The sequence below is a fragment of the Pinus tabuliformis genome, chromosome 8 (assembly GCF_031772625.1).
Source record: "Pinus tabuliformis cultivar Carrire ecotype Pingquan chromosome 8, CPIR1, whole genome shotgun sequence".
NCBI lineage: Eukaryota > Viridiplantae > Streptophyta > Pinopsida > Pinales > Pinaceae > Pinus > Pinus tabuliformis.
The window spans coordinates 1,509,116,904-1,509,132,344 of NC_142294.1; the positions used below are offsets into that span (position 1 = coordinate 1,509,116,904).

Genomic DNA, 15,441 nt, shown 5'->3' on the forward strand with positions numbered 1-15,441 from the left:
AAAATAGGGGGATACACTAACAATAACAATAAGGGGAATACACTAGTATTATAGGGACCCAACATATATGGATGACATCCTCATCTTTAGCAAGAGTTTGGCATAACACTTATCACATATTCAACAAGTTCGTCACTCTCTGCAATAGCACATGCTATATGCCAACTTGGAAAAATGCTCCTTCGACATAAAGAAGGTCCAATACTTAAGCTAGATTGTTGATGAGCATGGTGTGCATGTAGATCCAACCAATATTTAGGTCATTCATGACTAGCTAGCCCTTACCACACTAGCTGAGCTTCAAATTTTCTTAGGTGTTACCAACTTCTATTGCAGATTCGTGTTGTGATTCTCCCATATTGCATGGGCCCTCAGCCAAATGACCAAGGGTGTCACAATAGAAAGCTTTCAATGATTTGAAATACTATCTGTGCTTAACCCCAATGATATCCTTACCTGATCTGCAACAACCTTTTGATATTGAAATAGATGCTTCAAACTATGTTATGGGCGAAGTTCTCACTCAATATGGTCATCCAATGGCCTATCATAGTGAGATGCTATTAAATGATGTCTTTAAGTACTCCACTTATGAAAAAGAAATTTATTCCATTGTGCAATCATACCACCAATGGAAGCACTGCATTCTCAAGAAGGAGACAATCATCCACACTAATCATAAGACTCTATTGTTTACGAAGACACAAGGAAAGTCGTAGAATGAATGCCATCAAAATTATTCCACATACTTGCAACAATGTCATCTCAACATCAAATATAAGACAAGGAGCACCAATTGTGTCATTTACTACCTTAGTTGACCTCTAGTCACAACACTAACCATGGTGCTCCACTCCTAAAGACATGAGGCCTCTAGGTGGCCCCAACTCTATAAGAGTGATTCTTACTTCATTACCACCTACCGGATGATGAGCACACGCATCGTTGCCACTAAATTTCATTGTCAATACATATTGTTATTCCATCTTGGCCATCTTTGTGTTCCTTTAAGTGAGTGTGCAAAGATGATTTGGTACTCTCACTATAATGGTATGGAAGGACACTTTTGCATGGAATGATAGTTCTTATGCTACACAAGTATTTATATTGGCCAAAACTTCAATAGGATGTTAACAAGTATATCAATTCTGCACTATCTATGCTATTGCCAAACCAACCATTAAGAAGGAAGGCTTGTACACCCATTTTCCTATTCCCATAAGCCCGAGAATTCATCTGGATGGTCTACATGTCTAGTCTTCCTCCAACCAAAAAGGGAAATGATTGTGTCTTCATGATTGTTGATCGATTTTTAAGATGACCATTTTGACAACTTGCAAGAACAATATCATAGTGGAGGCCACTACCAAGCTATTCTTTGAATGGGTGTGGCTACATTTGGGATACCGTAGACCATCATATCAGATTGAGATAATAGGTTCCTAAGCACATTTTATTCGAGCCTCTGGTCACTTTTGGACACTAAGATCACCAAATCCACTTCCTTTAACCCCCAAACTGATGGAAATACATTAGTCGTCAACAAGATGATCATGCCTATCTTGCACATGTAAAAATCCAAGAATCCACACACAGGGGATGACATTTTGACCTATGTTTAACATGACTACAACGTAACCCTCAATAACCCAACCAACCACAACCCTTTTCAGGTGGGCATATTATTTCAACAATTGGGTCCTACTGATGTAGCACTACATATTGCATCAACGCGTGAAGAATATTCGCATGCTCACTCTGAGGCCAAAAAAGCAACCAAGTTCATTAAACAAATTTGACACATCTATTAACAAATCCATAATATTTTACAAAAACCAAATACTAAGTATAAGTAACACCATGATCAACATCGAGTGCCACACAAATTTCAGGTGGGAGACAAGGTTGGTTGCATTTGTAGAAATAGTTCCTTACATGACCCCATCAGAAGATTCATCCACTTTGGTAACCTTACACCATCACCAAGGTTGTGGGTGAAAATGATTTTAAGCTAAGTATTCCCCCCTTCCTTGGCTTACACCTAGTGTTTAAGGTGGACCTCCTTCAACCATACTTTCCACCATTATTGAACACATCAAAGATAGCAGAATAGTTGACACCAACATAGCTCAACCCCAAATGCATGAAACATGAAACCATTGATCAAATCGTAGACACAGATGTTAAGGGCACTTTCTAATAGAGGATCCAACTTGATCGGGTTGTCAAAGCAGGGAAACTCCTGCACCAAGGCAAGTGGCTCACCCACTACCAAGTTCAACAAATTGTTTTCCATCTGATAGGGGCATTCAACACAATGCATACCATTTCTTCCTAAGGGGGAGGACTAATCTAGGTGGATATTTGTGGCCACCCACCTATTCCACTGGTTCAAAGCACAATTCTCCATCTGGACATTTTATTTTATAGCTTTTTGGGTCCTGAACTTTCGATGCTATTTTGAGGCCCTAAACAATGTTTTTTTGACATGGAAAGGACCCAGGTGATAGTTATAGGCTCTAGCCTAAGCCTAGCTAGAATGTGTACTTCTTGGATAGACCTTTCCAAAGGGTTATCGAACACACAAAACAAAGATCGTATGCAAAAGTTACTACCCCGTGAAGTTGACATACCAACTAACCCCACTGGGGCTTTAATGTTTCATCTCTTAGGTTAGGTTTTTGGATATTTATGCTTTATGCATTACTTCTTTATGTTAAAAAGGGCCTTTCGACCTCATCATAATATGCTCTGGCAAATGCATGTAGCCATCACATCTCTTCTTAGAGATAAGTCACCGCCATTTGAGTGATTTTGTTTCATTATGCATTTTTTACAATTTCAACACATTTCACTTATTAATAGAAGTCAAGTTTTATTATATGTCTATGTTTTTGTTATAAATTTGTATTTCATTTCATTCCTTTCATAAGTTTGGATCAACGCTGTTATTCAGAAAAATGACTAAGTATAAAATTTGGGGGAAGGACAAACAATGCATGATGGTGACGATGTTATATGAAATAAATCAATAATGTGTTTATATGGGATAGTGCAAGGTGAAGTTGGCCATGTTAGTGTTGGTTGGATAGTGAACTAGGTGGTGGCTTGTGCCATGTAAGCAATGGCCATTAGATTCATAAGCCTTTTTTTAATTTATTTTTATTCTCTTTCTAACATTTGGGTATATAATTGCCTTAATATATAGATATTGAACATTTCCTTCTAGTGAAATTTGAGTTGAAGTCTTAGTACATACAAGCGATTAGATGGAGTGAGCGTTTATTGAGTTGATTTTGTTTTTGTCCCAAAATTACATAAGAAAACAATTTGAGCATAAGCAACTAGTATATTTTAATGAAATCATTTTCAAGAATTAAAGGAGATCATATGTTTCATAATTGAACTAACTAGCATAAGTTGAAAGCGCACATTCTTAATAAGGATACTACATCTATGGACAACCCCATTTGTATAAGTACTATGGTATGTTAAGAGTTATATGTTGCCTCATACCATATCTCACAACTAATGTGGGCTAGTATACTCGAGGGAGGGAAGATTTTGAAGTCATGAAAACAATTAGGAATTGGCATGTAACTATTTATTCTTATGATTTTTAACATTGCATGAAAAAGTTTAAAATTTCTAAAATTGGCTACTCGGAGAAATAACAAAATTTTAAAATTGTATAGTAAATATCAACTATAAATTGAAAGACTTATGTTTCTTCATATTTTTGGTTAGTCCTTTTATACTTTTATGGAACTTATAATGTAAACTATTTTTTCTTTCCCAAGAAAATCTCATTGATTCCCCTTATTGTATGGGAGCTAAAAAACCAAATAAAATCTACCTTGAAACAATTTGTTTCCACTTAGCCAACTCATTTGCTTTGACAATGGTCTTATTCAACATAACTAAATAATTAAATAATTTTAGCCTTATATGTATTATATATACATGTATATTTTGTAATAAGACAATTATTTATCTTTTACTAATTATATATAGCAATAATTTTGTTAATTTTCTAAATCTAAGTTTATTTTCTTTAAATCTTAAGATCACTTTTGAATATATATTTATTTCTACATTATGAAAGTTGTTTTTATAAATGTATTTATTAATCTTAAATAAAATATTAATATTTTTAAAACATAATATTCCCGCCCAATATAATGATGATTTGGTTATATATACAAATTCAATGTTATAAAAATATAATTTATTGTCTTAAATATTTAATGGTATACCTCTTTTCAATGTTTAATATTCTAAATATATATTTTATTCTCTGAAATATCGAATGATATATATATGTTTCCAATATTTAATATTTTAAATATATATTTTATTCTCTTAAATATTTAATGATATCAATCTATATTTTATTATACATAAGCATTTTTAATGTCATCAACCTTTAAATTCTCTTTGTATGCATTTCTCACACTATCTTCATAAAAATCTTACTTTTTATCTACATTCTTCATTCTTTAGGTACATTTGTTTCTAAATAAATGCACCATTTGAAGAGACAGCTTTCACTTCAACACTCAGACTTTTTAGAAAAGAAAATTGAAAATGTACACTTTCCCCTGCATTATTCATCCACAGGATTGACAAAAATATATTTAAAAATGAAATGAGAAGTTGGAGACAAATATGGCTTTAATTTGTTCACATCGACAGAGGTCCGTAGAAAATACAGGGTCACTGGCAGGTGGAAGAGAATCTTATGGTCTCCCTTGATGTGAAATGGAATGAAAGCATCTAATGTTCATGAAATGGCTTTTACGTGAAACCCATTCACTCATCTTATCAACAAGGGCCCAGCATGGGTTGTTAGTTGTGACCGGATGGCATCAATGGCAGACAATGGACCCACTGCACATTCCTACTGTCCTCACTCCAATTTAGCTGTCCAACTCCTCTGCTACATAATAATGATAATATAATACATTACATGATCATTGTCTGCATTTTTGGAACCTTAGATGGAATTGGGTAGACTAAAAATCTTTAGATTATAATTTTGTAAGATAATAAGCCTACAAATGCACATTATCCACAGGAAATTGTATTAGGTCATCTTCCAACAAGAAGGTTTGGGCAGTGGAGTGTGGCTATATAAGTAGAAGCAGGTGCAACTCAGTTCAATGAAGGATAATAGCAGAATTATTAAAATATTTTTGAATTCTGCAATAGTCCGTAGCAATAACTGACCAGCTATCATAAAAGCTTAGCTTTCTCTTTGGTCTGGACTTTTTCCCTGGAGATTGCAAAATGGAAACTGGAAACATGTTATTGACACGATTTCTAGTTGTTCTCCTCATTTTCTCAATCTCCACAACCTTGAAAGGTTGAGTGATGAAATCAAGTTTCTATGCTGAATTGATGGTACTTAGGGTTTCTGCAATCTAATTAGGGTTTTTGTGCTGCTGCTGTTCAGAGCCAGGCGTTCATGGATTGAGATTGGGACAACAGACTGGCGTTCATGCATTGGGGTTGAGACCACAGACGCCAAAGTTGCAGACAAGTGGTCGTTCGCAGGAGGTGGGTGGTTTGTGTGTGTAATTTCAAGTTAGTTAGTGAAGCGCTAATTACAATATACTGATAAAAATACGTGGTGGGTTGATTCAGTTAAATATTGATGGTGGGGTATTTAGCAGCAGTGAAATATATGGGATAGATTATGAAGGCCCACGAACTCATCACACCTCTTCTCCCCATCCCTATCCTAAAAAAGGTACTGTTTTTATTACATATATTACAAACTCTGCTAGCTTTCTTCTGCTAACATTAATTGTCTGCAAACAGGTTTCGGGTCTTCAGAGCAGGGTGTCAACACAAAAGAGCAGGGTGTCAACACAAAAGTGAGTGTCAGTTTTTTGGATAGACAAGAGTGTGAGGGTTAGTTTTTTAGATAGACAAGAGCAAAGTCAATTTGAATTTAAACTAAAACGAAATCAAATAATTGATTTTGATTTTATCAATCAAATTTCTCAATATTCTAAAATCTACTATTTATTTACGCTCAAGTCTAAATTCTCAAGTTTTGTGAAATTCTATTTACACTCGAAGTCTTTAAATTCTCATGTTTTTTTTTTCACATGGCATTGATGCTCAGTCTTTAAATTCTCATGTTTTGTGAAACTCTATTTATACATTCAAATCTTTAAATTCTCATGTGTTTTTACATGGCATTATGCTCAATTATAAACTTCACTTATTCTAAAATCTACTATTTATTTACACTCAAAAGTCTTTAAATTCTCAGGTTTTGTGAAACTCTATTTACATTCAAGTCTTTAAATTCTCATGTCCTTTTTTTCACATGGCATTGATGCTCAGTCGTTAAATTCTCATGTCCTTTTTTTCACATGGCATTGATGCTCAGTCTTTAAATTCTCATATTTTGTGAAACTCTATTTATACACACATCTTTAAATTCTCATGTTTTTTAACATGGCATTGATGTTCAATTATAAACTTTACTTATCACTGTTCTTTCTCATTGTTGCAGACATACCTTGGAAATTCTGGCCATGGCTAATTCTGTTTCTCAAATCACTCTAACTCCCGCTGGGTATGACAGGAAGCAACAGATCTAGATCCTTGAATGTAATAAATCTGCGCCAACGATGAATGTAATAGGTCATAGCAACAGATTCCGATTTTTGTAACTCGATGAATGTAATAGGTCATAGCAACAGATTCCGATTTTTGTAACTGTATTTCATTTAGAGTGGCTTTACTTGTATTTCTGCTTCAAGATATGGAGTAAAATGGATGTAAGTAAATTTGAATGTAGAAACAAATTATTATTATTATAAAATATCGAGCTTTAAATTTCCCACGGTATTAAATGTCGTTTCTATAATTAAATATATATTTAAACTTTTGAGTTTATTGAGAACTATTCAGGTTTGTGTTAGAAATCTCATTCCAATATCTTATATTTATTCTAAAATGTTTTGAATTGATGTTTATTGGTTTTCCTCATTATTATGATAGTTGCATATCACATACATATATTATCTATATCTATATCTATATAATTAATGTAAATGATATATAATATTAATATAAATTTGTTAAGATATATCTATATAATTAATGTAAATGATATATAATATTAATATAAATTTGTTAAGATATAATTAAGATGATTAGAAAAAAATATTGCTATTTTTATTTTTTTAATATATTAAAATTTATAATTAAAATAAGGAAAAAAAATTATTATTAATTATTTTATTTTATTATATAAATTATTTTTATTTAAAATTATATTTATAAAATATATGATGAATTAAGATTGGATTATATCTTGCTTTTAAATGTAGATTTAATCATAAGCACACATTGAATGTTTTTTTAAGAGGACTTAACATTAAGATTTGGTGGCCTATTTGCAAAAAGATATAGTTAAGTTGTTTGTTATAGTATGGGTGAAAGAGGACCATAAATATATATATTATTTATATAATATTAATATTAATTAATGTTAGCAAGACTATGGCGATCTAAGTATATTTCTTTCTCTTATTTTTTTTTCGATCATAGAACTAAAATGTTAAAAAATTTCAATTACTCTCTTACTTTCTTAAGGCCCATTACAAAGTTGAGATTTATATGAAAAGTAGTTATGCCCTTTTACTTTTCAATCTAATTAAGAAATTTCATGTTTATAAGAGTGTTTACATTGGATTTATATATATGACATTTAACTCATTGCTTATCTATTGTTGCTTTACTATGTTTTTCTTGTTATATATATATTCTTTTTATAACAATAATAATAACTTAAAATAAAGTCATAATTTAGTTAATTTTTATGATTTCTTTTAAACTTGATAATGTGAGATGTATTACAAGTTAAGTGTCTTGATACTTATTTTGAATTGATGTTTATTAACATTTACCAATGATTTAAAATATTTAATTTAGTACTTGTCTAGGAAAACGACAAATTCATTGGAACAACAATTTTATCATCGAAATCCAATGAATTTATCATTGAAATCTAGCGGTTGTTGTTGTTGTTGTTGTTTTTTTTTTTTAATCCAAAAAATCCAAAACTCGGCATGTTTGAATCAATTTAAATGGATTCAACACTCTCAAAAATCCTTGGAGCACCTAAAATTCTAAAACTTTCCAGGAAAATCATTATTTTCCAAAATGTCTTCTATTTAGACTACACTTTTTATTTGTTACTAACATTGAGTTATTTTTTATCATTAATAGTTTTCAAATGCAATGTATCAACTCCATATTAAGTATGTTAAGTTGTAGCAAGAAAAAGCTTCATTTGACTTGTGCCTTAGTCAAATGTAGAAATTCGAATTTCCACATCAGCAGGATGACTTTAGTTGTAGTTAGCAGGAGTGACATGGCCAAGTCACTTAGTTAAGTCAGTTAATTCGAGTTTGTGGGTTAGAATTCGAGTTGTGCTAGAGTTGATTACTAAGATATAGAAATCTAGTGGAGTTATAGTTAGTGAAACTCAATTAGTGATCTCTAGTCATGAATAGAGTTAGTAGGAGTTCAATTGAGTAGTTGTAACTATTGTTAACTCAGTGATCTCTTAGTTAACTAGTCAATTTACTAAAAATATCCCTAGTCATGCACGCAATTCAAATTACCTAGTTGAGTGGAGGGAAAAGACATAATTGTATTTATTATTGTATACTAGAGAGTGTACAAAATTTGCATGTAGCAAGTGAAACATTCCTCTTAGTATTTGCACAAGAAAATATGAGCTTTCCCTATTCTTTAGGAGATAATTTCCTCAGAAATTGAGCAAGGAAATAGGAGAAGAAAGAGGCTTAGATTTGGCTAAGTATTTTCTGGAGAAGACTCATGAGGAAGAGATCAATATCGCAGTGCAGGTTGAGCTTCAAGGATTGAAGCTATCATTGGAATAGATTAATTTTCTCATCTGATATAATACAAACAAAGAAGGGGTTTCTCCCAGTTGGGTTCCCTAGTAAAAATAAAGTGTTCATTTTGATTGAATGATTGCATGTGTTTCTATTGTATGTTTTCCCTTCCACAATTTGAGTAGAAGAAATTTGTGTCTATTGATTTCAGTCTGATTTCATTAGCAACTGCAAATATCGAGTTATTTCTACAAATTAGTAAAGGAATAAGCAACTCCATCATACCATGTCCATGTTGAGGAGTAAAAAATGGCACATCTCCCTAATATTAGGTTATAAAAAGTGACTTTCAATTTAATGAGTTTTTTTTTTCAATTACTTTACGTACACACGCACACAGAGTTGACATTATTTTTTATTTATTTATGCTTTCTATTGAATTAATATTGTTTTTTTTCCAAGAAAAAATAGTAACTTTATTTATGGAAATAAACAAAATTACATTTTGTAAATACACAAATAGAGCATGCATTCAAACAAAACCTTCCCAGACCTAAGTAGAGGCCATAAAGAAATCCAAATCTCCTAATAGAAGATATACAACTTAACAACGAAACCCTAGAGGTCCAAACAAAAGAACCCGAAAAAAGAGCTGACATACATCTCAAAGCCTTCTGATAAAAAAATAGAAGATATTACAAAAAAAACTTACTCAAAACCCAAGAATAGATAACAAAATGTCCACAAATCCAGCCAAAAACACAAGCGGGTAGGAGAAAAGGGGACAAACAAAGCGAGGTGGTGGCAAAAAACTGCAACAATCAAAGTTGAGAACAACTTCATGATAATCGTCTGTAGAACCTGACCAGAGGAAACTCACAATAACACACCAAGCAATGACAAAGGTAGAAAAGCGAAACCTACATAGGAAATATAGGCGATGACATAAAACCCTAGTGAATTAGCTTGAAAGACCACGACGAAACACCAACACCCAAGCACTCAACAAAAATGATCCATGCAAACACGCCAAAGGGAGATGCACCAGTGGATTGCAAGGGTGAAGGTTGTGATGACTCAACATGGCAGATGGGAGCGACAACACAAACCAGAGGGCAAAGGCAGCTAGGATTCCCCAACCATTGAGCCCTCTACTTGCTTAATGCTACCCAAAAAATTATTATTGTTGTTGTTATTATTATTATGATACTTGTAAAAAAAAGGAGTCGTCTAACGAGGCGGAAGAATTTCCTGGACGACCAAAAGTGGCCGGAATTTGGGCAAAAAAATTTCAAAAAATCTTGTAGAGGCAGTGTTTGAATAACGTTTTTGATGGTGGAAATGGATTCAACACCATCAAAAACGTCTAGGTCACCTAAAATTTTGAAGTTTAACAACTATATTTTGGATTTACAAAAATCCTTGCCGGATTTTCTCTAAATATAACCTAAATTTCCATAACTTTTCGGGAAACTCCTCCGCCTCGTTAGACTACGTGAAAAAAATTCTTTATAAATTATCATTTTTTTAGTATTCATAAAAAAATAATATAAAGTTATTTTTTTAAAGACAGATATTGAAAATTTTATTATATTTTTTTGTTATTTTTTTTAACATTTCATATCAACTCATTGTTTTTGTTGTTTTTTTTTTGTGGTTCACTGCACCAGAGATTGATACTAGCTACATCCATGGAAAACCCACCCGTGTCTAGGTGAGCCAGTCATCTTTCATTAGAAATTACTCCAAAGGAGTGAGCATGTCAATATCAGTGGGACTAGAACTTGGGTGGGGAGGATAATAGCGACTCATAACTACCACCCAATCTACACCCACTTGAGCATATCAATTATATGTTAAAAGTAAAACAATTGTATATATTATTTATACTATTTTTTTTTGTAAGCTAATACTTTGTATTATAAAAAAATCACAATTACATTGTCGTAGCAGCTAGCCACCAGAGGAATTTTTTGTTCCTCTTATGAACTTCCATGGATTCCAAATGGAAACACTTCCTAATAGACTCCATGGCCCCAAAACTTAAAATTACAACTAAATCTAGATAACAGTAAAGAGTACTAAAGCCCATATTCTTGGGTTATCCAAAAAAAAACCAGACATACATAACGAAAAAATAAAAGAATTGACAGACAAAAATAGTCATTCATACTCTGAAGATGAGATAGTGGTTGGAGCTTTGACACTTGATTGCGAAGGTTCAACATTATCAGATTCACAATGCAAGTATCCCTCCACATGGGAAACCCTTGCATCCAATTTATCCAAGGTGAAACGTTGGTTCCTAAAAATTCTCTTATTGTCTTCCAAGGTGGAAAAGACATTGTACCTCTCAACCTGCTTATCCTTCAGAACCAACCCTAATAGAGTTTTCATTTGCCAATGTAAAGCCACTAAGTTCAAATATTGCTTCTTCCTTCTCCTAGTGTGTCCAAGGTCCCAAATCTGGGTAGACGCTTCATCCATGATTTCAGAATCATAGTGGGATTGCCTTTCCACCCAACTTGAGTTTCCAACTTGCAAATTTCTCTTATTGTCTCTGAAAGCACTGCATGAAAATACATGGCAATAGAATATTGAGTGAAGAGCCTCTTCCTTTGCTATTCTTACAGATTGCTACCTCGCCCCCTCTCCGAAAACACATATGTTTTCTGGGAGACATGGAAGCAACAAAGGGGGCACACATGTGGTAATTGCTGAATTTTCCTCTACCCGCAAAGAAACATGAAAGAACATCAAACACCATCTCCCTTAGACTTAAACGCCATCCCCCAACATCATCACCAACACTCATAACATAGAGCACTCACCCGGAAGGATTCCTTAGTAGTTTCCGCCGAGACGTGGAGACCACTACCACATAAATCACATGCCACAACATCATTAACAATAAATAAAACCACAAGGTGTGCAACAACTATCGCTGATGATAACCCTCGAAGGTGGAAGGAAATAAGAACAAGAAAACACATATGCCTCGACTCCCAATTTTTCAAACAAGAGATTTATATAATCATAGAAAAGCATAGAAATTCAAATTACTAGGGAGTTAAAGAAAAACATCAACCGAATTCCTATAAACCCACTTGAAACCAGACTCTCAAAATGTTGATAGGGTCCGCTCTCACCGAAAAAACTCTAAAATCTATACACCCGAGCCCAAAGCATAAATACACATAAGAAAACAAGAAAGAGTGAAATATGACCTGCACAACTTTGTTGATAATCGAAGATTGGGCGCTTCTCATACCATTGAATGCTAGGAGCACATTCCACGAGCCAGCCTTTGCAAGCCCAACGTTTCTGCCCTCCCTCCACCTCAAGAATAAGAAACCATCAAAGTAGAACCTCTTTGTCACACCATGCCACTCGAACCTAAGCACGTTGAAACACCCCACACAAAACTGATTAACCTCCAACAATAGGGAGGTCAAGGTCTCGGCCTTACCTCTACCCTTCCCTTCACCACCTAATGCCTGAGGCTCCATTATAAGGGCACATTTAAAACTAGTGGAAGCCATCTGGTGGCTTGCATTTTCATGCATGTTGGGGGTGGGCCATGTCCCCTCAAAATAAATGAACTTCACATCTAAGGGTGGTAAGATCAACTCCCAACAAATCCTCAGTAAGACTATTAACACCCCCAATGGGGAATTTACTAAATTATAAAAATAATTTTAGATATATTTTTTATATAATTTAAACTAATATATATATATATATTCTTTCCATGCCATTATAATTTAGATTAGTAAAAAATAATATTTAGTTTTTAATAAATAAATTTAAATATTCTATTTTTTATTTAAAATGTTTTAATATTTAAAAATATATTTTCCTATTTTATTTTTTTATGATTTAATCAAAATAAAATTTTATTTGTAACTAATTTCAATTTTTAAAAACAACAAAATTTTCAATTTTTCTATTCAATAAAAATAGTAATTATATTGAAATAAAATCTCTTCGGCAAACCATTTTAATATTAGAAAATAAGAAATGTACGGTAAATATAGTTTACCAAATTACAATCGCACTTTAAAAAACGCTAAGCAGCTTTAACAAGGGAAATAGTTGTTAAGCAAGTAGTCCTTGTCTTTTAAATTAGTATAGGAAATTCAACCTTTTAAATTTAAGGGTTATAAGGTTACTTATTTTGTATTATTTGTATTAGTGTAACTATTGTTTATTAGATTGTGATCCACATATTTGTCATGAGCTTGCCATTTTTATAATTATTTGCATATTGCATGTTCTTTTTACCGCACTCCCTATATATAATCAAACTGTTTTCATTTGCCGTTCAATATTTACGTTAAAAAACAACCTTCTATGATGTTTTTTGTTGAATATAATTTGACGTTAAATGATGTTCGGGTTGATTGGTCAATAGTCTGCCTAGCATTTTGTATCAATTTATATAGTAAGGTTGTCAATCACTGATTACGCTAACTAATCTCTTTTTGAAACTCTGATTTCTGCTAGTTATTTGATCCATGCACAGTCAATATTTAAGCATTGTGTAATATATTAAATTTTTATTTCATTTTGTTTTCAAAATGTCAAATCTAACCACAGATAATTAATTATACCAATCAAACTTTGTAAGCAATCATAAAATAATTTAGTAATAATTCATTTTATTTTTAATTTTTCAAAGAAATGTCACATTTAACCACAGGTAACTAGTACTTCAATTTTTCTGAATTAATTTAGGACATCAATTCAAAATTACTCATTAAAAACTAAGCTTTACATTTACATCAAGTGTTGCTTCCACACATTTAAATTACTCATCAGAAACCTAAACTAAATGCAACACTTGTTTTTTCAAAATGTGCAGAGGGGAATGTGTGCGGAGGAAAGTATGTAAGAATAGTGATTTAAGTAGACTAGTTACAAATTTTGTTGTAGACTATATGAACCTAAAAACATGGAAAAGGAAACATAACACATGAACATGAAAATTATGCAGCACAAACATGAATTCAATCTAAATTCACACTAACCATTTAATCAAAAGAATGATGCATTCACACATAATTTTTTTTCTTACTTCAATTAGAACAAAAGTAATAAGCTAGTAGCAACAAGAAATAAAGCTATATTACAATTTGTCCACAATGGACTAGTGACAAATTTTGTTGTAGAGTATATGCACCTAAAAGTATGGAAACAGAAACATAGCATATGCATGGAAATCATGAAACATGAACATGAAGCTAAAAGTAAAAAAATGATCTAAGTTTACATTAATCATTTAATTTGAATAAAGAAGACAACTATAAATGAAAATATAATCCAGTCAAATACAACTTTCACACAGGTTCTTTTTTTTTATAATGCTTCAATTAGAACAAAAGTAATTAGTCAATAACAACTAAATTGAATGATAATTTGTCACAATTGTTAAAAAAACATAGTTTCTTACAAAAATCAGAATTTATTTTTCAAACTCATCTTGCTCTTTAAATAATGTTACAAAATAGAGAATTATATAAATAAAAATATTATTCACTCAAACAACATACATGTTCTTTCTTTAATGTTTGAATTACAAAAACAATGTTTAGTTAGTAGCATCTAATTTTAGTCACACACTATGAAAACAATCCAAAAATAACTTAAGAAAATGTGAACTTTTCAAGAGTGCAAAGTCTATTCAAGAACGAGAAAATAAAAGTTTGTTTTGATTTGCACATAAAATTAACTTTCACTCTATTGGAGCTATTTTCAGAGAAGTCTGATTGGAATATTGGCATTGTGAATATATATGTATGAGGTATGTAAGTTATGTAGGCAAATCAAACTGCACATTGACTTGACAATCAAATACATGTGCCTCAATAGCGGGCAACTCTTTTGCTATTATTTTAGTAACTATTTTGGTTATTAGAAAGTAACTATGTGGTTTGACAAAATATCTCCAGATACAATTCAATCCAATGTTACAAATTTGTGCAATATTACTTTGGTTCTCCTGGCTGTTGTCTTTGGCCTTACCTTTTAGTGCATCTTCTTCTAGTGGCTTGTCATTTGAAATCTCCAGTTCTTATTATGTATCTTGATTATCTACATTACAAATTATATCAAGGGGGACAACTTTGTTCTATAATTTTAATTAGTTCCTTGGACCTATGCAAGTGAGCCTTCCATGCTTTGAAGATTGTTTTCTTTTGTATTACAGAAATTCGAGGTAGGCCGACGATGGTTATCTTGTCAATGTTTTTCCATACAATGAGCTCAATGAGTTTCTTATTTGCCTGCTCATAGTATGTCCCTCTACCAACTAGATTATTCAATAATGTATCTATGAGGTTATGGTAAGCTTGAAGTAGAATTAGCTTATTACATAACTACTCTTGTACATGAAGAAATTGTTGATTGATGTCAATGGCTTCTTGTCTAAACTTTTCCAAATTGACTACGTTATTGGCTACTTTCTGAATTTTCAATTGTAATTCAACCAATTGAACATAATTCTGTTGGATAATGACCTGAAGCCCATGTTGTATTCTATCAGTATCATTTT

General features: G+C 32.3%; 1 protein-coding gene across 2 annotated transcripts; it reads left to right on the forward strand.

The window, feature by feature from the left end:
• The first annotated feature begins 5,088 nt into the window (after positions 1-5,088).
• LOC149241606 (uncharacterized) lies at positions 5,089-6,858 on the forward strand. Of its 2 annotated transcripts, XR_016245643.1 has the most exons (6): positions 5,089-5,365; positions 5,456-5,559; positions 5,647-5,752; positions 5,824-5,879; positions 6,530-6,660; positions 6,707-6,858. XR_016245643.1 is itself a non-coding variant. In XM_089367563.1 (5 exons), exons 1-5 carry the CDS (start codon positions 5,290-5,292, stop codon positions 6,557-6,559), a joined length of 372 nt encoding a protein of 123 aa, XP_089223689.1. In that variant the 5' UTR covers positions 5,089-5,289; the 3' UTR covers positions 6,560-6,858. The 2 variants fall into 2 exon arrangements, 1 of the variants encoding a protein (XP_089223689.1); XM_089367563.1 differs by having other exon boundaries at positions 6,530-6,858.
• Positions 6,859-15,441: the final 8,583 nt, after the last annotated feature.